The following is a 23,966-nucleotide window of genomic DNA, read 5'->3' on the forward strand; positions in this document are numbered from 1 at the left end:
TTTTTTGTAGCTTTTTGAACAGATGGTGTCTTATTCTCAGCACTTTTTTCTAATTATTGTTGTCAGAGTTGAGATTTAATTCTTATATTTAACTCAATCAAGAAAGAAACAATTCAGTCTCTTTCCTTGCAGTAAGTCAAATTTTCTTCATTTAAGCATAAATTTTAGACAGTTTTGTCTAGTTAAAAGGCATAGATTCATTTGCTAGTTTTAACAATTCTAGTCAAGTAACTTTTGCTCAGCCCACTGGCAGAATTTTTTTCTTCTCAAAACAAGAAACTTTTGTCAGATTTAAGAATATTTGGCTTGTTTCAAGTATAACTGTTTATGCAATGTACCCCAGTTCTACCTGTGCTTAATTTCTACATAAAGCATGTCGTTGTCTCTTACCAGTGTCCGATACTGTACAGACATGGCAGAAGCTGTGCTTGCTTGTCTGTAAACTTGGAGGATGAGGCTTGTTGTTGTCAGGGTGGCGATGGGGAGTCTGTGGCCCACAGCAAAGTACACAACGCCATTTGGGTTGTCGCTCTCTGCTAAGGTGATGTTGGAAAAACGGGTGGTCTCATTAATGGTAGCTCCAGCACCCACTTGATAAATCTCCACTAGGAACCATGCCTGGTATTCTGGTTCCTACAGTAGAACAGATTAGCACATTTCAAGACTAGAAATAAAGGAAAAGTGCTATAACATCTACAAGTGTCTACATCCACTGCCTGCCTTACATCATCATTCACAACCTCCAGAGTGAGAGTGCAAATTATCTCGCCTCTCCTACAGGTCGCTGTTCCTGAGGTCCGAACAAGCTGTGTAGTTAGGTTGACTCCATTATTGACAAGTGTTAGCGATGTCTTGTCGAAGGTCGCTCTCCAGAAGACCTGCAGATCCTCAAAAGCTCTGAGCGGAAGGAAAAATGGCATAAGGAAAAAACACATTGATAATGGAACCATTAAAAGGAGATGTGTTTTTATCAACGCCACTTGTTAAGCAGAAATGAGAAAGAAGGTGTGTTTCATTACCTGTTTTCCTGTCTCTGCAGAGAGAGCAGAGCAGTTCTATTCTCTGAATCTTCATCCAAAACCTTTCCCATCAGAGAATTAAGGCTAAATCCTACAATGCCGTTATGGAAGTCACTCCCTGGTGTGAAAGGAAAGAAACAGAGAAAACAAAACAATCAAAATACAGTGGGGCAAAAAAGTATTTAGTATTATTGTGCAAGTTCCCCCACCTAAAATGATGACAGAGGTCAGTAATTTGCACCAGAGGTACACTTCAACTGTGAGAGACAGAATGTGAAAAAAAAAAAATCCATGAATCCACATGGTAGGATTTGTAAAGAATTTATTCGTAAATCAGGGTGGAAAATAAGTATTTGGTCAATAACAAAAATACAACTCAATACTTTGTAACATAACCTTTGTTGGCAATAACAGAGGTCAAACGTTTACTATAGGTCTTTACCAGGTTTGCACACACAGTAGCTGGTATTTTGGCCCATTCCTCCATGCAGATCTTCTCAAGAGCAGTGATGTTTTGGGGCTGTCGCCGAGCAACACGGACTTTCAACTCCCGCCACAGATTTTCTATGGGGTTGAGGTCTGGAGACTGGCTAGGCCACTCCAGGACTTTCAAATGCTTCTTACGGAGCCACTCCTTTGTTGCCCGGGCGGTGTGTTTTGGATCAGTGTCATGTTGGAAGACCCAGCCTCGTTTCATCTTCAAAGTTCTCACTGATGGAAGGAGGTTTTGGCTCAAAATCTCACGATACATGGCCCCATTCATTCTGTCCTTAACACGGATCAGTCGTCCTGTCCCCTTGGCAGAAAAACAGCCCCATAGCATGATGTTTCCACCCCCATGCTTCACAGTAGGTATGGTGTTCTTGGGATGCAACTCAGTATTCTTCTTCCTCCAAACACGACGAGTTGAGTTTATACCAAAAAGTTCTACTTTGGTTTCATCTGACCACATGACATTCTCCCAATCCTCTGCTGTATCATCCATGTGCTCTCTGGCAAACTTCAGACGGGCCTGGACATGCACTGGCTTCAGCAGCGGAACACGTCTGGCACTGCGGGATTTGATTTCCTGCCGTTGTAGTGTGTTACTGATGGTGACCTTTGTTACTTTGATCCCAGCTCTCTGCAGGTCATTCACCAGGTCCCCCCGTGTGGTTCTGGGATCTTTGCTCACCGTTCTCATGATCATTTTGACCCCACGGGATGAGATCTTGCGTGCAGCCCTAGATCGAGGGAGATTATCAGTGGTCTTGTATGGCTTCCATTTTCTGATGATTGCTCCCACAGTTGATTTTTTTCACACCAAGCTGCTTGCCTATTGTAGATTCACTCTTCCCAGTCTGGTGCAGGTCTACAATACTTTTCCTGGTGTCCTTCGAAAGCTCTTTGGTCTTGGCCATGGCGGCGTTTGGAGTCTGACTGTTTGAGGCTGTGGACAGGTGTCTTTTATACAGATGATGAGTTCAAACAGGTGCCATCCATACAGGTAACGAGTGGGGGAAAGAAAAGCTTCTTACAGAAGACGTTACAGGTCTGTGAGAGCCAGAGATTTTCCTTGTTTGAGGTGACCAAATACTTATTTTCCACCCTAATTTACGAATAAATTCTTTACAAATCCTACCATGTGAATTCATGGATTTTTTTTTCACATTCTGTCTCTCACAGTTGAAGTGTACCTCTGGTGCAAATTACTGACCTCTGTCATCATTTTAAGTGGGGGAACTTCCATAATCGGTGGCTGACTAAATACTTTTTTGCCCCACTGTAGAGGAATACACATTACATAGTTATTAGAACGTATACCATAAAGCCTCTTTCATGCATTTACCAAGAATAGTGATTTTGGCAAAAGCTCCAAATCCCTGGAGAGAAGTGTTTGTGATCTGTGCTCCTCCCTCTGGATCACTGAGGTAAACATAGAATACTTCCTGTCCCTCAGGCTCTGAGTCATCCAGGATGAAGAGGATAACCTCTGTCTCATTCTCACCAGCTTGCAGGGACACTATAGGGGACACCAAGCGGAAGTCCTGCTCTTCCTTTGCAAGGTTCCCAACAGGTTTTAGATTGATGGGTAGCTGAGTTGTACTTCCATCTAAAAGAAAAAAACCCCAACAAAAGTTAGAGAAAATTTTTACACATTACACTAAATAACACAATACACTGTCCCACAATATCGATGTAAAAGACATGCAGCACACACACCTCCATAGGCTTGGACTCGAACCCGCACAGCCCCATCAAAACCAGCAGACCTGCGCACCCTCAGAACCACGCTGCGCGCCTGCTGGGTTTCCTCATCCATGTCCTCTTGTACCTGGATCAGATCAGGTCCAATACTCAGTATTCCACCAGTTGCATCACTAGCCAGGATGGTGACGGTGGCGGCACTGTGCTGAGGGTTAAGGCGAGGAGAGGTATGTGCCCACGCTAAGTCCTGATTAAGAACTTGAACATCTGTCAGGTTTACATGGAAGTACTCATCAGGTTCGGAAAGGGAGTCATCAAGCACTGAAAGGCTTAATGAAGCGTTGGTTTGGTAAGGTGAGTTGAAGACCAAACGGCCATCTGGTACAGCCAAAAAGTCCTCTCCTGCTGTTGCGCTCCCTGCTGTTGTTCTAAATGACAGGTAGGTGGTATTGCTACGAGAACCGTAAAGTTTCTGAATATAAAGTGTAATAGTCTGGATGTCTTCTGCAATAACAATCTGGCGGGAATCAGAGGAAAACTGGTAGATCCCCAGTGGCTCCACCTCTGCCACTGTAAAACCTGACCTGTGCAGGGAGAGGAATTAGAGTGAGGTCACATGTGAAATTCAATGAGTAAGTAGCAGTCCAATATTCAGTGTACCAACTACCTGAACTTGACAGCATCAGCTCCAGCAGAGCTGGAGGCAGCAGCAGTGAGGTGTATAGCATAAGAAGCTGGATCCAATGAATCGGCAACTGCTGTTAGCGATATGGCTTTACTCCTTTCTCCATGGGCCAGGGTTAGTGAACCTAAATATAAAGAAGGAGCTCACTATCAACTGTTAGAAGAGGACGTGCAGCGTTTAGTGCGCAGAAACACTACACCTTGAAAATTTTAGTGAAAAAAATACTACACAACTTAAGTCTTTCAGAGCTCAATCCTTGTCTTTTTCTCACTGTTTTACCTGAGTTTGGGATGATTGCTCCGGCTTTAAAGCCAGGCAGAGTCTCTCCTAAAGGATACCCAGCCTTCCATTGCACCCTGATGTCTCCAAACAGCCCTTTTCGTGTCACATTTGCCACACAAATCCCTGTTTCCACGCTTGAAACCTGCAGAGCCAGTGAAGCAAAGCCAACCTACAGAACATAAATGATAGAGGACAGTTAATAATGGTGTTACTTTGGTGCCCTCACATACAGGGAGTGCAGAATTATTAGGCAATTGAGTATTTTGTCCACATCATCCTCTTCATGCATGTTGTCGTACTCCAAGCTGTATAGGCTCAAAAGCCTACCCCCAATTAAGCATATTAGGTGATGTGCATCTCTGTAATGAGAAGGGGTGTGGTCTAATGACATCAACACCCTATATCAGGTGTGCATAATTATTAGGCAACGTCCTTTCCTTTGGCAAAATGGGTCAAAAGAAGGACTTGACAGGCTCAGAAAAGTCAAAAATAGTGAGATATCTTGCAGAGGGATGCAGCAGTCTCAAAATTGCAAAGCTTCTGAAGCGTGATCATCGAACAATCAAGCGTTTCATTCAAAATAGTCAACAGGGTCACAAGAAGCGTGTGGAAAAACCAAGGCGCAAAATAACTGCCCATGAACTGAGAAAAGTCAAGCGTGCAGCTGCCAAGATGCCACTTGCCACCAGTTTGGCCATATTTCAGAGCTGCAACATCACTGGAGTGCCCCAAAGCACAAGGTGTGCAGTACTCAGAGACATGGCCAAGGTAAGAAAGGCTGAAACACGACCACCACTGAACAAGGCACACAAGCTGAAACGTCAAGACTGGGCCAAGAAATATCTCAAGACTGGTTTTTCTAAGGTTTTATGGACTGATGAAATGAGAGTGAGTCTTGATGGGCCAGATGGATGGGCCCGTGGCTGGATTGGTAAAGGGCAGAGAGCTCCAGTCCGACTCAGACGCCAGCAAGGTGGAGGTGGAGTACTGGTTTGGGCTGGTATCATCAAAGATGAGCTTGTGGGGCCTTTTCGGGTTGAGGATGGAGTCAAGCTCAACTCCCAGTCCTACTGCCAGTTTCTGGAAGACACCTTCTTCAAGCAGTGGTACAGGAAGAAGTCTGCATCCTTCAAGAAAAACATGATTTTCATGCAGGACAATGCTCCATCACACGCGTCCAAGTACTCCACAGCGTGGCTGGCAAGAAAGGGTATAAAAGAAGAAAAACTAATGACATGGCCTCCTTGTTCACCTGATCTGAACCCCATTGAGTAGCTAAAACTAAAAACAAACTAAAAAATACTTCCAAAAACATTCAGCTTTGATATTAATGAGTTTTTTGGGTTCATTGAGAACATGGTTGTTGTTCAATAATAAAATTATTCCTCAGAAATACGACTTGCCTAATAATTCTGCACTCCCTGTAAAGTAGAAGGGTTATATTTAATGGTTATGTGTAAGATGTCATGTAAATTTAATATCTAATGACACCAGGTTCAGATACTTGTATTAAAAACAGATAAATGTACACAAAATAATCAATGACTCATCAATGCCTCACTTTGAAAGTTTTTCTTCAAATTTTAAATGATCTGAAAACCTATGTGGAGAGGAGTCAGATGAATACAGTGCTAAATATCAAGGTTTGTCATCAAATGACTAGTAAAATGATATTTATTAATCAATTTTTGTCAATATCTGTGTAAATTACTCTACCCTGACTCAGAAAAACTGACACATAATTCCATATTTATAATGGAAAGAAATACCTGCAAATGCACACAGTGAGCATATCTCCAGGAGTGTCTTTCTCTGATAACTGGCAACAGTTTCTGTCTAACAGGTAAGCCATTTAAATATAGAAAAAAAATTACAATTCACCTCTGAGTTAGCAGCTTCTTCAGGTACAATCACTGTAGCAACTCTGGCCTCGTGAAGAAGGCGTGGCAAAGAGCCAAGGACGACACTGACAAGTCTAACATCAGTGAGCTCTGCGGTGATGCTTGCACCCACTGACAAAAATGCCTACGGTGGGAAGAAACAGGTGAAATAAACAAGGGATTCAAGATATTATAAACTATTCTATTGTAGAAGGTGTGTTCACTTTGTGTACGGGTAATTCTCTATACACGAGTCACTAAACGTGCTTTTTCTCACCTGGCTGCTGATGGGTAGAGAAATAGCACTGAAGCTCTGTCCCTCTTTTAAGAGCAGTCGTCCTTCAGCTTTTCCACCCAGTATCTCTGTTATGTCCATCACTTCATCTATCCCACCTGTGATCCTGTAGCCTACACTAGCATTGCCAAATAGCCCAGCAAGCCGTGTCACATTTATAACCATAGCTCTGCTGACCTCTGACCCCGAGCCTGTGACTACTATAAACTGCTGCTTGGAGTTCAAAGAAAAAACCCCATGAGGCTCATCGTTAGCAGGCACCCTGTGGGAGAGAGAGGAATAGTAATTTTAAGGTCATTCAGTCTTTGATTTTTCTACTACCATTTCTAACTGATCAAATAACAAACCTGATGCGAGCTCTGATCAGATTCGGGTTGGCATCCAGAGTACCCCCACCCTCCACAAATATGAGCTGAAGAATGTAGAGCTCCTCTAGCTCTGGCACTGTATCAGGCATCAGCTTAAGGACGATTTCTGCTTCTCTTTGGCCTTCCCGAATCATCACTGAGCCAGTTAAGGCTAGAAAGTCACCTGCAATATCTGAGTCACTCTGTATTCGCCAGTGCACCTGAGGATACGATATGGTTGTGTTTACAAAAGTAAAAGTATTATATTTTTCGTTTAAGCAGGATATTATTAGTAAACAGTAAATGTATATTTAAGATATGACCATACCGTGATGTTACCCATGACACCCTCTCTGCGCATAATCAGATAGGAAATGTTCAATGGGCCCTCTGCTTCTGTGGATTCATTGTAGACACGCTCTCGAAGCGCATCCTCAGTAAACTGGACGATACCATTGGGATCACCAAATTTCTCTATCTGACAGACAAAAAACATTTGGAGAAAAGGAATGATTGCGGTGCCGAGCTTAATTCCAGTACAACTTGCCTTCAGCAAAAAAAGTGCTCTGAAAGAGAAACTGTGCACAACAATATGAGCAAACTGATTAATGATGGCGAAATCAAGTTTGCAGTCATTACATGGTGAAATACCTTCAGTGTTATGGAACTAGCCTGAGGATCAACATCCATCTCTCCAGACAGAATATTGAGCTCTATAACAAATGTCTCTTCCACCTCTACTTCCCCATGAGGGAGAATCCGCAGCTCTATGGTGTGCGTGCTTTTCTCTCCATCCTTGAAGAACAGGGACCCGTTCACAGGTCCTCTAATGTCAGTATTGATGAGGGGAAGAGCCTCTCTACTGTTAGGGCCAAGGATTATCCAAGCAACCTGTGAAAAGAGAGGGCTAGTTTGAACTGTATGATGTCACCATGGAAACCAACGTGCTCTAGCAGTAAGCTGCAATGATGCGATTTATTTTTATAGCATTGTTCCTCATACCGTTGCATTGCCCACAAGGCCGCCTGATCTCTCCAAAACCAGACTGAGTTTCAGAGTGGAGTTGGGATTGGCCACGGTGATTAGGCTTTCATTGAGGAAACTGACAACCCCACTTGGAGAGTCGCTCTTACCGATGGTTACCCTCACAATATTTTGGGAGCCTAGAACGGCACCCTCTGTAGCTCCAACCAGCACAACCTCAAATACCTCTGCATATTCACTGGGGAAGGAGATTTACAGTAGTTGTAGAATGAAATAATGTCTTTTTTGTTAACTGTGTGTTTTCATCTAGGTGTGTATCTGTGTGTGGAATAAATATACTGTATACTTTAAGGTAGACTTGTAGATATTTTTTTAGTTATTCTTCTCACCTGTCCAGATCATCTATGATAGTGACATTAATGTAGCTGGTATTCTGTCCATGCACAAATGTCACTGAGCCATTATACAGGATATAGTCAACATCAGGTGCTGCGGTCAAGCTTCTAGAAAAAAACTGAGCAGAGACTCGCCCGTATGTGCCCAGTCTTCTCACCACTGGGATCAACAGGGTGCCAACATCCTCTTCAACTGGAAGCAAGAAAGGCATGATAAAAAAGAATTATTTATGCAGAAATAAACTTATAATTAAGTCAAACAGTTTGTAGCAAATTGTGCAACTTCAGCATTTTACAAGACAAAAAACTGCTTGCTTTTGTTACCTGTAATGTTAACATAGTCCTGCCTGAACTCCAGGATACCTTCAACATTATCATTCTGTAGTATGATGACAGCCAGAGAAGAGATGCTGCCTACGGCTGGAGGCTGGTCCAGTTGTAGACCTGACTCTCTCACAGTGTAGTCAACATCTCTGGCCACAAGAGGGAGACACAGAACAACTAGTTGCCTATGAACTCTTTCACATCAGCAGATATTTTAGGTCACTGGTATGCATGGATTTTTTTCTATTTGCATCCTTGCAATCAGCAATATCTATGGAATAACAGCACCGTCTCAACAAGATTATAAATCTAATGCACCTTCTTAACCTTTCTTACCTGATATTGTCTAGTGCCACTGCAGTGATGTTAACAAAAAACACCTCAGGCCCCTCTGGAAGACTGTCATCCAGGATATGCAAGGCCACTTGTTGCAACTTCTGGCCAGGGGTGAGTAGCAGCTGCCCTGAAGCTGGAGCAAAGTCCAGTCCACTGAGTGCTGTGCTACTTGATGACTCATAGGTCACCAACACACTTCCCTCATTGCCAAAGGAGCGAATGATACTCACATTAACCTGAAGAAAAGAAATTAAATTATATTGCTGTGGGTTATGAAACTACACCAGATGATATATCATGTACCAGGGTATTTTTTTATGACTTTACCATTCCTTCCTTCTCAGTTGTATTGATCTGGTTCTGGGTGAAAGAGAAAAGGCCATATGGGTTGTCGCTTGCTGCCATAATAATTCTGGCATGCCCGGCCGTGGGACTTATGTCCAGTCCTGCAGTAGCAGAGGTCAGTGTAATCTGATACTCACGGCGCGTCTCAGGAAGTTCATCATCCAAGACCTAACATCAGAAAAGATGTGACTGTGATAATTTTATGGAAATCCCTTGTCATTACGTTATTATTCTGCTTTTTGTCCTCAAATAAACAGATAGAGACAATGCCACAATTTTCCAATGAACACTGCTCAATACCTTAATAGTAATGGTAGCAGTAGACTGTCCATCTCTCATAGTCACAGTGCCAAAGATTGCTTCAAACTCAGAAACTGCAGCTGGAGTGATATTCCAGTACACCTGTACTTCTCCAAACACACCTGGCCCTCGCACAAGGCTGGAAGAAGGAAACACATTGCATGACAAGTTTTCCAATTGAGAGCTCTTGTTTGTCTTCACAGGTTGAATCAGGACAATTATCTCACCTGACTCTGGCACTCCCATTGTAATTCCCCTGAGGTTCTCCAATGAGGATGCTCCTAGAGGACTCTGCTATCCCAATAATCCCCAGGGCAGCTTTGTCACCCCTGATGGTGATGGTGGCCATACCTATAGAGGACTAGATCGATGATTACTGAATTCAAAATGTGCACCTGCATTTTGACATTTTATTTTCGCATACTAACCATTTAAGGGGTCTATGACAGCACCACTATCTGCAGGAAACAGCTGTACAGTGAAACGCTCTTCTCCTTCCACTACAGTGTCAGCAAGGGCTCTGATCACAAATGACTTCATAGATTCAGTCTGAAACGTAAAGGAGAATTAAAGAAGAAACTTACTACTACTTACAGATTGAGACTACAAACTGGTGGATACTTGAAGTCGCCTTTTTTTCTACTGTACCTCATTGAAGACGAGAGTTCCATTTAAAGGTGAGAGGTCCCCTGCAGCGTGGACTTCCAGCTGCCACACCAGTGTCACTGCACCCACACCTGCCATACTGCGCAGCACTGTTAGTGTTGCCACAGCAGATGGATCATCCACAAACTCTGGTTCACTGACGGCAACCTTGGAGAGGATTAGGAAAGATGATTATTCATGTTGTTTACTCTACACTGAATAGAACAATAACTGTCAGTTTTAAGTTTGAAATTGATGCCAACAGAGATGTTTTAGTTTCACCTCTCGTTTCTGAAATCCAAATCGTCCGAGTGGCGAGTCATTTGATGGAATATTTACAGTCGCTGAGGTCACTTTTCCGAGTCGAGCACCACCAATCACACGCAGCAAATTCACTGTGAAGGTCTCCAAAGGCTCCACCTGTTCATCGTCTATGATGGTGATAGCAATTGTGGCTTCTCTCTAGAAATAGTTGAGTAGCCTCATATAGTGACTTCATGTGATATTTATTGTGAATTAATTTCAACACGGGACCAATATTAACTCACTTGCCCATCCTGAAAGGTGATGTTTCCAGAAAGGGGGTTGAAGTCATTAAGATCGGCAGTGACTGGTTGAGCTTCCCAGTAGACAAGAAGTCTTCCAACTGTACCGGCGAGTCGCAACACTGATAGTAGGAGAACATTGTCTGGTGGTGGTATCTCATAGGCCAGGATGACACTTCCAGCTATATCCTAGACAAGAAATTCAGAAGAAATTTTCAATGACTAAGAAATTTTGAAATAAACATCTTTAAGGATGTTACTGTTTATTATTAATTTAGATATTTTTTGATGTTTCACAGTTGCATTACTTACTTATTTCTTTATCACAAGCTTTTTAAAAAAGCCTTCTATGTATCAAATTGGAGGTTTCCCAACAACCTCAATAATTCAGTGTCAAGCTCACCTCTCTGTAATGTCCTATGCTCACCTCACCTCAGAAACATTGAACTGGAGAATCCCTCGGGGATCATCATTCTCCGGGATCGTGATCTCTGCTACCTCCATACCAGGTCTCTTCACACTGGGCTGCCCTGCTCCAACTGACTCACTAACGAGCTCCACCTTAGTGATGTTTACCAGGAAACTCTCTGCCAGCTCTGGGATATCATCCTTAGAAAAACAAATGCATACATGAAAACACGAAATAATAGAAAACCGTTATTCAAATTCACAATGATTTTTATAAACCTTAAGATGTGAAAACAACAGTAACCTCAAACTGTGCAAATTTAATACAAATTTAAATAAGGAAGGCTATGAGAAGCGATAATGACTGCTCTCCGGGGGTCTAAGTGTTAATGAGGATTATTGGTTGTTTATACCCTGATTGAACAGGACACAACAAGCAAAACAATTTAAAGTCTAGTGTTTAAATAGAACCAGGTCTGTTCTCTGTTGATCCTGAGTGTGAATGGTTGTTATTGCAGAATTAGTAAGATAAAGAATCTGATTTAATATTTTCACCTATTTAAGTAAGCATGCTCACAGTTTTTTTTCCCGTATAATAACAATATTTTGGTCCTATTTGCTACCAAATGTGGACAGAAGCTAAACTATATCCTGTTTCTTCTCTAAGTAGAGAAGAAACAGGTGTTGCTCATCAGCACATCCTTACCGGTAGGATTGTAACAGTAACAAGGGCCACGGTAGCACCATTTATCATGATGATGGTGTCATCTTTGGAAACGTAGTCTTGTCCTGCGGTGGCTTGGTTGGAGGGGGGGTTGTATAGAGCTGGCCTGGTTGTGTAATAGATTGCCACCTCACCTGAGGAGCCCTGCTCCCTCACAATGGAGAGAGTCACATTGGTTGGAACCCCTGCAGGTTGAAAAGAAATTGCGTTGTGGTAAATAAGTCAGTAATAAAACACAACAGAAATAATTACAAATCCATTCTACATACTGTATAAATGTATAGAAGACCTGTAGGTTAAGAATATTTCAAAGACTTTTACTCTACGATTCAGGCTTCCCTGGCATGGCTGGAAATCGCAGCAAATCTCTTTTACGGTAAATCTCAGTGTGATTACTGTAAACTGACCACAAAAGTAAAAATTTGATATTCTGTGATTTTTCAAGAAAGTCTCAAACACAGCAAGCTAAATTAACAGAAGCTGCGACTGAGGAATGTATTTAAATAAGTTAACAATAATTTATCTAAAATTAATTACACTACATCAAACCTCTTTCACTGAGATCCAATAAAAACCCACATTTACTGACTGAGCCTCGTTCAATAATCCACCCATCCATTTATTTTCACAGAAATTCTTACTCTGTGGTTCTTGTGTTAGTGTAAACTGGGAGTCGAGATGCCATCCAATCACTCCATAGGGAGAACCATTTGGTAAGATGGTGAGTTGAGCTTGAGCCCGTCGCTGGTCAATGACTGCAGCCTGTCGTAGGTCTTGAAGTCCCACAGTGGTGACATCACGGAGGGTGATTGTGACATACTCCTGTAACTCTGGGACACCATCTGCTCTAACAGCCAGTGATATGATAGCTACTGTTTGACCCTCTGAAAAAGTAACCTGTGATAGAAAATAACGTTTTACATTAAATGACATTAAATTCATAACATGTTGTCAGTACATCATGTGTTTTATGTATAACAGAGGAAGTGTTGCTCACCACTCCTGAAGTTGGATAAATATCTGCCAAACTGCCATTGGCAGCCCAGTGAACAGTGAGTCTGCCAAAACTCCCTCTTCTTCTCTCCACACTTAGAGAAATTTGATTATCTTGCTCCAACTCCTCCAACTCCATAGACAGAGAGTTCTGTAGAGATGCAATAACAAATACTTCTAGATTGCAATAAAACACATTTTATGTATTCAGTATATTGCAAATAAATAATTTGAGACAATAACAAGATAGACATGTTAAGCAAATGCACAAGCCATCTAATATCAAAAGGTTTATCCTCCTACCTGAGCAAAGCCGATGACTCCGTAGGCATCATCGTTGGTTGGGACAATTACTTTCACCTGACCACCAAATCCAATCTCAGCTCCACCTTTTGGATTCTTCAGCCTGACCAGGAACTGCTCCTGCACCTCAGGGATGTCATCATCTATGATGTTCAGGGCTATCTCCAGCTCACTATCACCTGGCGCAAAGTGCAACTCCCCAAAACTGAATGTGAGAAAGTAAAGGAAACACAACAAGCATTTCAGAACTCTCTTTGATGATATGCTTCTTTTTTTCTGAAGAAAAACTACTGTGTCTTCACCTTGTATAATAAAATGTACAACTTCACACAATCTGAATACCTGGGTATGAAATCAGAGTGATTGGAGACCGAAGTGAATTCATAAACAGTGGAGCTATTGTCCTCAGAAGAAGCCAAGAGGATCTTTGTGATATTGAAGTATGGAACCATGAGAGAGGAGAAGCTAATGGCTGGAGGGGCCCTGAGGATGATGGTGAACAGCTTTACATCAGGCCTCCAGGAGTACAGCGTTGAACCATTTCTACCAGCTAGCAGAGCATAAGCTGTGAAAAAGAGAAAAGTATTTAAGGTGTTTGAATGCCACATAGAACACAGTTTTTCAAACCTCAGACTTTAAGTGAGTTTACGTCATTATTGAAAAAACTGTGTACAGTACAGTATACAGTCACATGAAAAATGAAACTTTCACAGTACTGTGGAGAAATACACACCATGATTCAGTAGTTTGTGGAGCTACCTTTAGCAGCAAAAACTTGAAGTAATCATTTTCTGCATGACTTTATCAGTCTTGTATCCTTGCAGAGGAATCTTGGCTTACTATTCTTTACAACATTGCTTCAGTTCATTGAGGTTTGTGGGCATTTATTTATGGACAGTATCTCAAACATGGCACTGTGCATTATGGCCAATTTGGTCTTGTTTATCCAAAGGACATTGTTCTAGAAGTCTTGTGGTTTGCTCAGAGGCGACTGAACAAACCACAATGGTGCCATATTCTTTTCAAAGAGAGGAGGCTTTCTCCTGGCAACCCCTCCGGGCAAGCTAATTGGACTGTCATGAACGTTAACATTTAACAAGCTAACTGCGGCCCTTAGAGTCTGACATGTAGCTCTTAGTTTTTTTGCAATTTCTCTGAGGTCTTTTTGCTGAGACATCCACTCCTGGGAAGATTTTGGCATTGTGTTAACATGCATCTGAATGCTAAAATGCTAAAGACAAAACCTTGTTTCTTTGTGTGTTGCTGTATTTTTAGTATCATTATCCTAGTGAATGAGGAACTGTCATCCTATGAGTACTGTCCATCACACGACTGTTCTCCAGATATTTACAGACAACAGTGTATCATCACACGGCAGTTTGTGACAGTTGTGCTTACCGATTCCAGAAGGATCAGTGAAGGAATGAATAGATGTGAGGCCAGGGTGAGGAATAGACTGATGGAGTTGTGGTGAAGCCTGCTCTGAGCTCCATTGTAACACCTCACAGGATGGAAACAGACCTGAAAAAATACAGGCACATGAAAACAAATACAGACTTAAGTTCTTTCACACTAGAATAGCATGTTTGTGTAAAAAGAAACCACTGGCCTCGCTGACACACCCAGGACTGACAAATTACAAACTCTGGGCCAATGTGTGGCTCTGCTCCGCTCCACACTAAGGCATTCCCCATAAACCCACAAGGGGTCTGAACCAAAAACACTCTGTGCTTTTTTTAGACTCTGAAGGATTATGTCTCGTCAAAATATACAGAGCATAGTATAAATACATGGGCCTAGTCGACATGGTAAATTTTGCAAACTTAACTGAGACAACAGAACAATGTAATAGATACAAATATTTCTGTTTTCCTTCTGGAGTATCAGCAGTTTGTTTGTACTAAGCTAACCAAGATCTAACCGCTGCCCAATACACACAAACACTACAACCAGAAAAAATGGCATCTCATTGCTTCAAAAACCAAACCATCATTTTGGCATACTGCAGATTACACGCACTTGATTAAATGTGGTAAATATGCAATCTCTGCGCCAGTGTTTTAGGAATTTATGTGTATTTCATTCCAATTCTGCTTAATTCTTCTGGTCACCTATCTTCAAATATGGATATACCTGAATTTAAATTCAAAATAAAACTTGCACCATTCACACATTTCATGCCAAAGCAGGAAAGATCACCTTCAACAGCAACCAACAGAAGAATTTCCTCAGTTCTTCTGTTGATTTTCTCCACCTGACTTGCTCTGCCAGAAAGCGGGAGAGGCTGTGGATTCTGAAATCTTCCACTGGTCCACCGAAGCAGGAAGCAGCTCGCATTCTGTCTGTCTATGCACACCAGCAAGTAGGGAGTGTCTGCACGAGTTAACGTAGTTGCACTGAGGATGTCCTGTTTGAAGTCAAGAGTCTGGTGAAGCGTAAAAGAGCCTCCAGTCCAAATGAAAATCTGCAGCATCAAGGAGACGAAAGTAATTTCAGTCATAAAAGGTTCTGAATACCTTACACGAGGAACATCTGCATATTTGTAATAATTTTGACATTAAAGTAAATAATTAAGTCTGTTTCAGTGGTCATCGTCACCTGGCTTGACGCTATCAGATAATCTCTGCCTTCAGTGGAGAAGTGTTTCACATTCAGGGCTTCAACACCCAAGACTTGTTCCTAAAGAAATCAAATTATGCAGACATAATGCAAGAAGTGTTATAGTAATGTAAGAAAACTTGATAGAAATGTTGTATTATTATTGGGTTCAGAATTACCAATGTGATATTGAGATCCTTCTGCAATTTAAAGATGCTGAGGTTGGCAGCAGGGGAGAAAGGAAGGCCACTATGTGTAATGCCTATGTAGGTAGAACCATTTATTGCAAACCCAACACATCTGCCTGGGTCCTGAATCGTAACAGACTGTAACAACAAAAAGACAAAGAGATTTTTAAGCTAACAATGGAGGTGCTGCTTAATTGTACCAGGACCACCACGCTGTTTTAGATACAGTGTTGCTAACATACCTCTACTGGCACGAAAACACCCTGCCATCGATACAAAGTGGCCAAGGTGTGAGAGGATCCAACAGTGGGCCTCATATCTAGCCTCACAGCCAGCAAGGAAGGTCCCTCAGGAAGTGAGCACCAAGCAGAGGTTGGACTGTCTTCAAAGGTCTGATACACGCCTATGACTGGCACGTAACCCCCTTAAAGAAAAGAGAAAAAAGGAATCATAAAAAAATAACAAACAATGGAACAAAATAAAGGAGCCAGAATAGAAAAGAGAGGAATTTAAGAGACTTTGGTAGGTTGCGGTGGCTTAAAATTTAAACCTTTATTGGTCTGACCTGAGGCAACAGCTGTGCCAGACTGAATCTCCCATTCCACGCTGACTGCTGACTCCAAACCATTACTGCGAGACACAGTGAGGAAGACCGCTCTGCCACCTTCCTCTGCAACAATTTCAGTGCTAGTTCTGTACAGATAACACAAAATGAAGAGGACTAGGTATATAAAAGAGTGTCTGAGCACACTCAGAAACATCTTTTCAAAGTTTATGATGGTTTTAATGCATCTGTGCTCAGACCTGTTGAGAGAAGGTCCAATTCGAAACAGGCCAGAAGGAGCTAAGTTCTCCAGGACGGTGATGAGAGTTTGGAGCTGGTCACCGAGCCGTGCACCTCCTGTTGGGCTTGACAGGGTCACTCTGAAGGTTTCATTCCCTTCAGGTTCAGCATCAAGCATTACGCTAATCTCCAGCATCTGAAACAGCACAAATGTGAGTCATCATTAATCAGAAAACGCACACCACACAATTCTGAAATGATAAATTGATAATTATTGTGATTACAGATGACTGCTATAAGGTGCAATTTTAAGGCTTGGAATGGAAAATAAAAGGAAAACTGACACACGTGTATGGATGTTTTCTAACGCATCAGTTTGTATGCTGTAAAAATCTCATTTTGTTCACCTTAAATCTGACTCCATCCTCCAGGACCACAAACCCGTGTGTAGGTATCAAATCGCCCTCCGCTTGGGTGCCGTTGGCATCAGTGATGGTAAACTGAACAGATACGGTGCCAAATGTGCCTTCCTCTGGGTTTCGAACCACATATAGGTTGGCCACACTCTCACTCAGCCCTGACAGAGAGGTGGGCTCTCTCAACAGGAAATGCTTGGTGGTGTTAAATGAAATTACACCATGTCCATCATCACTGGCCAGTATAGTTACAGTTGCTATAAGAAAAGAAATAAGTAGTATTATATTGATCAAAGATTCTTACCTATCGGACATGATGATGTCATCATGTTACCAAGCCACCTACTACCAATTGACTAAAATGACCTGTTTTTAGCATTTACGCACCTATAACATGTTATGAAAATCATTTCAAGTTAACAACAAGAACATCTCGTTTATATTCACAAATGTTGATTTACTATGACGCCATAACATCGCCTAGCAAAAGCCTAGCAACAGGCACAATGTTTTTTCTACATATGAGTGCACTAAGTACATCAGTTTACCAGCAACACAAACAGACCAAACAATACTGTAACATGGACATGTATTGATTTATTAGCTATTAATAATAATAATAATAATAATAGCAAACCAGGTGTCTTTATTATATATTTCTATATCTAATGCAGTGTAAATAACTTTAAGCTTAATAAGCTTATTTGAAGCTTATTTGTAGTGACTTTAACAAATACTTACCAGTTAACTGCAATATTAAACGCTTGAAGATGTTGGTATAGTCACCATTTTCAATATAAAACTATTCACTGACTTGAGATGGCCTGATACACATTTTTAAAATTGTACAATTTCTGTAAATCCTGCCATCAAATCAGTAACAAGTATTAGCTATTGTAATGGTTTAAACTTTTATATCAAATTTTAAACTGAAAGTCTTGACTTTTTAATTGAATATGGCCTATAAGCTGCCTTAGGCTGCTGAGTTAAAAAAAAAAAAAAATCACAGCATTTTATTTTACATACCCGTGGTATTGGTGCCCAGCTGCAGCCCGGGAGAAGGCTTGGACAGGATGAGCTGGAATCTCTCAGCACCCTCTGGAAAGGCATCATCGGTAATCTGCACTTCTACAAACTTATACCTTTCACCATCAGCAAAATGGATCACCTTGGTGGAGACAGGGCACCTTAGTTTAAAAACTTGTTCATCTTGTTCAGAACTGAGAATCGCTTTTAGATGAAAGGCAATTAAAGATATTACAATTTCAATACATTTTGTCCTTGTTAATACTCAAACATTTCTCCAGGTCGCTGATGCTGTGCTTACCGTTTCACTTGTATTGTAGTCCAGCTCCTTTTGAGCTTCCAGGTTCTGAGCGAAGAAGGAAAGAGAAACATTTCCATGTGTTCCCTTATTCCTGTAGGCAACTAGAGTCAGAGACCCTATTGTTTCATTCACTTCAAACCTGAAAACCAAAACACATTTTTTATTAGAGCATCTACAAATCATCTACAGAACATCTGAGTTATTTCTGGATGCTTGTCTTACACAGTGTTTGTCCATTCAATGACTCCTCTGATTCCATCATTAGCAGCAATGCTGACTTCTGCCACCAGACCCTGTGTGTCTGGGAAAGACACCACATCACAGACGGAATGAATGACGACCTTAAGGTTGTCATGTTTACCGTGGTAAATAGCAGTGATTTCTTTCGCCTGTAACTACAGCGCAAGCACCAAGAGCAATAGAGTGTATTGAGAAAGCAGTAGAAGATCTATCTTCTGTCATGCTACATTTAAGAGAAGGATTATAGCTAAGAATCACCTCTTGTAAGTGCCTTGTGAGTCTGAGGAGCTAAGTCTTTTGGGTGGACTGATTTATGACCTCTTGAAGAGTCATTTCCCATTGACTCTGTGGCCAAGACACTGGGAGGCCAGCTACGGGTTTAGTTTGGCTTTCTCTTTCCTCACCACACAGGGCTACTCGGCTCCCTCCAAATCCCCAGGCTTCCTCAATCATGGAAAGCATCAATCTCACCATCCAACCCACATAATGATTGCTGCCAAAAGAGCTGCCGTGTGTTTACAGTGCGTCTCCAGGCAGAAGGCTGATAGTATTCTGAGAACCTCCAAGTGCTATTCTGCCTGTAGTATTCTGTCAAGTCATCACTTTCTAAACTTACTCATTCATAAATTGGCCTGAGGTTTGGATTATGCAGAAGCAGTAGCAATAACTACCAAGCTCTTTCATGGTGCATTTTAAAAATAACTATAATGTTGAGATTCAATGTACCATAAACTATTATTGTGCATCAGTTACTATTAGATTTTGGGCATTGTGAGCATTTTATTTTTACCTGACAATGTGCAATACACAACCTCTACTCATCAGACAGAGCAAGAGAAATTATGGAAAAGAAAAGAGGGATTTTGTGAAATTACGCAAATGATATTTTGGACAAGAGCGGTAAAATCTAAAAGAAACAAAACAGCAAAACTTTTTTTAATGTAATTTGACAAAGAAGTTATAACATTGTATTTTATGGTCAAAGTTAAGGATAAGTTAACATAACTAAAACTAAGCAGTGACTGGAGCACTCTCACAGTTTTCCATACCTAGCTGGGGAACAGTTGCGAGGGTCGTGATGAGCACTGCTGATGTTATGTTGACCAGGAAGAATTCCTGCAACTCTGGGATGTCATCCTAATAAAACAAAAAAAAATGTGAACTTACAAATCAAAATTAATCTGCTCCAAAAAAAGTGAACAAGATCTTATTTTATCATCTTGTCGAGCCAGTTCAGCATCGCAAACATTCTGCACATACACCTAATAACAATGAGAAGAAAGTTCAAAGGGTATATAATTACTGAGGCACAGTGGGAAGAGTTCACAGTGGTGAGTTATAAAACAGTGCTGTCAAGTTTGATGAATGGAAATGTCGCATTATGGGAGGCAGTCACAGGTTTTACCTCCAGTATGGTAACAGGGATGGCAACAGAAGTCTGTCCCTCCTGAAGAATTACGTAACCGGTACCGGAGATGAAGTCTTGTCCCGGCTCAGCTAGAGCCCCTTCTACCTGGGATAGGTTTTGCACAGAACCGCTTATAACCTCATAGGTGATATTCACTGCCCCTGTACACACAAAAATAAGGTTTATCTGTAAAAAGTGGATACAAAACTTTAAGAGGTATACAGGAATTAATTTGTTAGAATGTTTCTCCTTTTTTTTAAATTCATAGTTGAACCACTGACCAGAGGCTCCAAACTCTCTGTTGATGTAGATCTTTATAATCTGTTCTCGTTCCTCTGTGGTCACTCTAAGAGATGTTGGCGCAATAGTCAGCAGGCCATAGGGCTTATCGCTGGTGTCCACAGTAATCACTGCCTCACTGCCTTGAGCATCAAGGGCAGCATGGCCCGTCACCACAACACCTGTGTAGAAGTCAGTTTATTAAGTCTGCAGGGAAGAGTTATTTTTGGTATTTATAGTTTGCACACAAAGATACGCCACACAATTATCAATCAAATAGATACTAAGTGGAGTTTGTTACCAAAGGTTTGTATGTTGGACAATGAAACTCTGTATTCATCTTTGTTCTCTGGTGTGGCATCATCAAGAAGCTGAAGGACTATGGTATCATTCAATTCTCCCTATAAAACACATTCACAGAACATACAATTACTCCTCGAGGTGCCCAATTACAGACGGTAATTACACATTTGTGCTTTAACTGTGAAATAAACATGGTTGACTATGATTCTGCCACAAAACTATTTACCTTGGTAAAGAACAGGGTTCCTGAGGTTTGGGTGAAGGTTCGGTGTACAAGCGGCCCTTGTATAGTCCAATCCACAGTAACATTACCCAGACCTGGAGCCGTTCTCAACACTAAGAGGGACAGCTTTTCACCTGTAAGGTAAAACATAATGTCTCTAACGTTTGCAATCAAGTGTAACCTGAGTATAACCTTTTTTTAAAATTATATGCCCTTATTTCCAATGTTTAGTAAATTCAATGCAAGCCACAAATGAGAAACTTTAAATTTCAAATCAGTCTGAAACATGCATTTATCTTATAGATGTATTTCTTGTAGTTTTTGAACATGGTTAGATTTATGGACTTCTGAATTGAATATTATTATACTTGTTTTAGTTGTATGGAAATCTCAGTTGATCACGTTTCTAAGTCAATATATAAACAGAAAACCGGCAGCATGCTGTGTATTCTCTGATTCCTAAATAAATATAAATAATAATATGAGGCGGACATGGTACACACACCATAAAGAAAATATTGAAGCACATTTGCAAATTACAAAACACAGCCATCCACCTTCTCTGGCGATGATAGAGCGGGAGCCTGAATGGAATCCTACTATCCCAGCCACGTTGTCATTGGCCAGTATCACAATGGTTACAGTGTCAGAGCTGGGCAGGATTCGACTTCCTCCAGCCGTATTTACAAGTCCAATCATTAGGCTCTCATTGTCCTCGGGTACAGCATCATCTCTGATTACGATCTCTACTGTCTTCTTTAAAGAACCTGCAGACAGACAGGAAAAAAGACAAGCCACATAGCCTAAGTGTTAGATGTTCTTCTAATCCACCAGATTATTAGGTCTGATAAGGACCTGACACTGGACCACTGGATACCCACTTAATAGAAAGCTGTCCTAAAACTATTACTCATTGTTGAGTAATGCACATACCATCAAAGACCAGAGTTCCTCCAGTCCCCGTAAAGTCGGCATCTGGTGAAGCCTCTCCTCCAACAAAGCTCCATTCTACAGTGACTGTACCCAGATTCCCTCCTCTCCTCTCTATAACCAGAGGCACAACCATAGGCTCCTCTCGAACTTCTAGATAGAGCCCCTGATTAGTGGTGTTGGGACTGAGGCTGTAGATCAAAAATACCCCAAATGCATCTCCATTCACCCCTATAGTGACTACTGCTTTGTCCGGTTGACCAACTGAGGGCAAGTTCTTCTGTGGTACGGTCAAATTTATTAGCTCGACCTTCAGACAACACATGATAAAGAGGTTTAATTTTTACAGTTTCCCATAAAACTCTAATGACAGCAAATACAGAATTTATTCCAAAGAAGTTAAACCATCATTAATGTAGAATAAACATACAGCATATGATTGATTTTTACCTTTAATATCTGAATGGAGAAGCTCTCATCCATTTCAGGGAAAGAATCAGTCAAAATCAGGACTGTGAGGTTTGCAACCACTGATCCATCATCCATGAAGGCTCTTTGAGCCGTCACAGGGGTGTAATCACTTCCTGCCACAGCCTGGGAACTGAACAAGACAGCAGCTGCAGTCATGTTTTTTACATAAGTCATAACTTGGGACTGAGAGGTCAATTGGTCAGCCCCTGATGGCACCCAAGTGCAAGATGGGGTCCCACTTGATGACAGAGAGAAGGCCTGGCATGCACGCTCTCTCAGACAAGCAGCAGCACATGCAGCCAGGAGGTCTCTCTGACCGGTGAGGTTAAATGTCTTAAGGAGTGCAGCAGCTGGAACGCCTGGTTTTGGAACGTTGTAGTACATAGACAGATTCTGGCCTTTATCCTGAGCCATGCCAACAATGTCAATTTCAGAGGTGCTGTACATGATCTCCAAGCGACCAAAGTGACCATCCCTGTAATAAAGACAACGGTGATTACAACAGAACGACAGCAGAGAGGAATAGCTTATTCAATGTGAATGTAGTGACACAGAAATCATAAAATAAAAAAAATACCTCCTACGAACAGTGATATTGGCTCTATAAACTCCCTCAAGTGGCTCCTGGACGCGGTACGTAGAGTGTTCAAAGTACACTGTTCCATACGGGTTATCATTGGCAGGCACGATTATATTAACAGATGTATCAGCTCCCAAGTTTCCTCCATTACTAGCATCAATTAGCTCTACCTTAATTGTCTAGAAAAAACAGAAAGAAAGTGACAAAGATAACAAATAATAAGTAATAAAAAATACTTCTAATAATGTATCATTTGAGATAATTCACAATGACATTTCCACCCACAGCTTCTTACCTCAGTAATTTCAGGTACATTGTCAGCTAGAATCTCCACACTGAGTGTCTTCATGGTGTCTCCAGGAGCAAACGTTACCTCTCCTGATGTGGGCCTAATGTCCCCTACTGCCAGTTTACCATTGACAGTGGCCTGCCATTTAACTGTCACTGTGCCAATAGTGCCAGCATTACGCACAATAGGTAATGTGACAACAGTAGAGTCAGTGTCTGGCTCCTCTATTGTAACTGGAATAGCCTTGAAGACTAGATAGATTTTAAAAGAAAAAAAGGGGGGGGGGGGGGGGAGAAGTTGGTAAACAATGACAAACTGTGAATAGAAAGAAAGGTTAAAATGATCCTGTATATGGGCTACTAACCAAAAGCACCAAAAGGGTCATCGGATGGCAGTATGGTGATGATGGCACGTGTAACCTCTCCCAGAAGAGCTCCTCCTGTCGTCTGGTTGATGAGCTCAATGAGGAAAGTCTCCTCCAACTCAGGGATCACATCATTAATAACATAGATTGGTACTGATTTACTGGACTCCCCTTCTAGGAGGACAACATCAGTTGAGGCTACGCTGTAGTCTTCACCTACAAAGTTAAACATGTTGAAAACACAATGACAAGCCTTGTTGCTCACACGCATACTGTAGAGAGAAAGAGTCACCTCTACAGTCATACTTACTGACTCTAGCGGTCAAAGGCACTGCTCTGAACTTTACAGATACATCAGCAAAAATGCCCCCAACACGGGTGACGTTGATTATGGGCCCAACGTAGTGTTCAGCCACACTGACAGCAGATGCTGACAGCTGGAGGATTCCAAAAGCATCATCACTGGCCTCCACTATCACCTGAGCTACAATATTACTCCTGGCACCCAGAGAAGGGGAATTGGAAACTGAAAGAATCATATCATATCATATCATATCATATCATATCAT

General features: G+C 41.5%; 1 protein-coding gene across 3 annotated transcripts in view; it reads right to left on the reverse strand.

Annotated features, from left to right (window-relative positions):
- Nucleotides 1-23,966, reverse strand: part of adgrv1 (adhesion G protein-coupled receptor V1) — a 129,627-nt gene that overhangs the window by 70,927 nt on the left and 34,734 nt on the right. For 2 of the 3 annotated variants that reach the window (XM_082553997.1, XM_082553995.1), the window contains exons 31-83: nt 23,708-23,923; nt 23,398-23,613; nt 23,040-23,284; nt 22,742-22,923; nt 22,144-22,639; nt 21,697-22,003; nt 21,321-21,530; nt 20,767-20,897; nt 20,539-20,638; nt 20,240-20,419; nt 19,956-20,119; nt 19,600-19,687; nt 19,341-19,364; nt 18,533-18,611; nt 18,311-18,449; nt 18,010-18,151; nt 16,975-17,240; nt 16,588-16,763; nt 16,349-16,476; nt 16,026-16,207; nt 15,775-15,921; nt 15,596-15,676; nt 15,197-15,461; nt 14,396-14,518; nt 13,340-13,562; nt 12,998-13,202; nt 12,699-12,845; nt 12,343-12,598; nt 11,684-11,886; nt 11,002-11,178; nt 10,573-10,758; nt 10,307-10,486; nt 10,028-10,192; nt 9,808-9,928; nt 9,607-9,730; nt 9,380-9,518; nt 9,062-9,247; nt 8,735-8,970; nt 8,399-8,547; nt 8,069-8,267; nt 7,698-7,917; nt 7,347-7,586; nt 7,024-7,173; nt 6,696-6,916; nt 6,331-6,610; nt 6,055-6,198; nt 4,171-4,342; nt 3,874-4,015; nt 3,222-3,790; nt 2,848-3,111; nt 1,020-1,137; nt 726-897; nt 391-633 (exon numbers count right to left, since the gene is read on the reverse strand). In XM_082553997.1, the coding sequence (XP_082410123.1) occupies nt 391-633; nt 726-897; nt 1,020-1,137; nt 2,848-3,111; nt 3,222-3,790; nt 3,874-4,015; nt 4,171-4,342; nt 6,055-6,198; nt 6,331-6,610; nt 6,696-6,916; nt 7,024-7,173; nt 7,347-7,586; nt 7,698-7,917; nt 8,069-8,267; nt 8,399-8,547; nt 8,735-8,970; nt 9,062-9,247; nt 9,380-9,518; nt 9,607-9,730; nt 9,808-9,928; nt 10,028-10,192; nt 10,307-10,486; nt 10,573-10,758; nt 11,002-11,178; nt 11,684-11,886; nt 12,343-12,598; nt 12,699-12,845; nt 12,998-13,202; nt 13,340-13,562; nt 14,396-14,518; nt 15,197-15,461; nt 15,596-15,676; nt 15,775-15,921; nt 16,026-16,207; nt 16,349-16,476; nt 16,588-16,763; nt 16,975-17,240; nt 18,010-18,151; nt 18,311-18,449; nt 18,533-18,611; nt 19,341-19,364; nt 19,600-19,687; nt 19,956-20,119; nt 20,240-20,419; nt 20,539-20,638; nt 20,767-20,897; nt 21,321-21,530; nt 21,697-22,003; nt 22,144-22,639; nt 22,742-22,923; nt 23,040-23,284; nt 23,398-23,613; nt 23,708-23,923 (10,118 nt within the window). The remainder of the gene's footprint in view (nt 1-390; nt 634-725; nt 898-1,019; nt 1,138-2,847; nt 3,112-3,221; nt 3,791-3,873; nt 4,016-4,170; nt 4,343-6,054; nt 6,199-6,330; nt 6,611-6,695; nt 6,917-7,023; nt 7,174-7,346; nt 7,587-7,697; nt 7,918-8,068; nt 8,268-8,398; nt 8,548-8,734; nt 8,971-9,061; nt 9,248-9,379; nt 9,519-9,606; nt 9,731-9,807; nt 9,929-10,027; nt 10,193-10,306; nt 10,487-10,572; nt 10,759-11,001; nt 11,179-11,683; nt 11,887-12,342; nt 12,599-12,698; nt 12,846-12,997; nt 13,203-13,339; nt 13,563-14,395; nt 14,519-15,196; nt 15,462-15,595; nt 15,677-15,774; nt 15,922-16,025; nt 16,208-16,348; nt 16,477-16,587; nt 16,764-16,974; nt 17,241-18,009; nt 18,152-18,310; nt 18,450-18,532; nt 18,612-19,340; nt 19,365-19,599; nt 19,688-19,955; nt 20,120-20,239; nt 20,420-20,538; nt 20,639-20,766; nt 20,898-21,320; nt 21,531-21,696; nt 22,004-22,143; nt 22,640-22,741; nt 22,924-23,039; nt 23,285-23,397; nt 23,614-23,707; nt 23,924-23,966) is intronic. The other variant, XM_082553996.1, reaches the window with a different exon arrangement.

This window comes from Aulonocara stuartgranti, assembly GCF_965226115.1.
Source record: "Aulonocara stuartgranti genome assembly, chromosome: 12".
NCBI lineage: Eukaryota > Metazoa > Chordata > Actinopteri > Cichliformes > Cichlidae > Aulonocara > Aulonocara stuartgranti.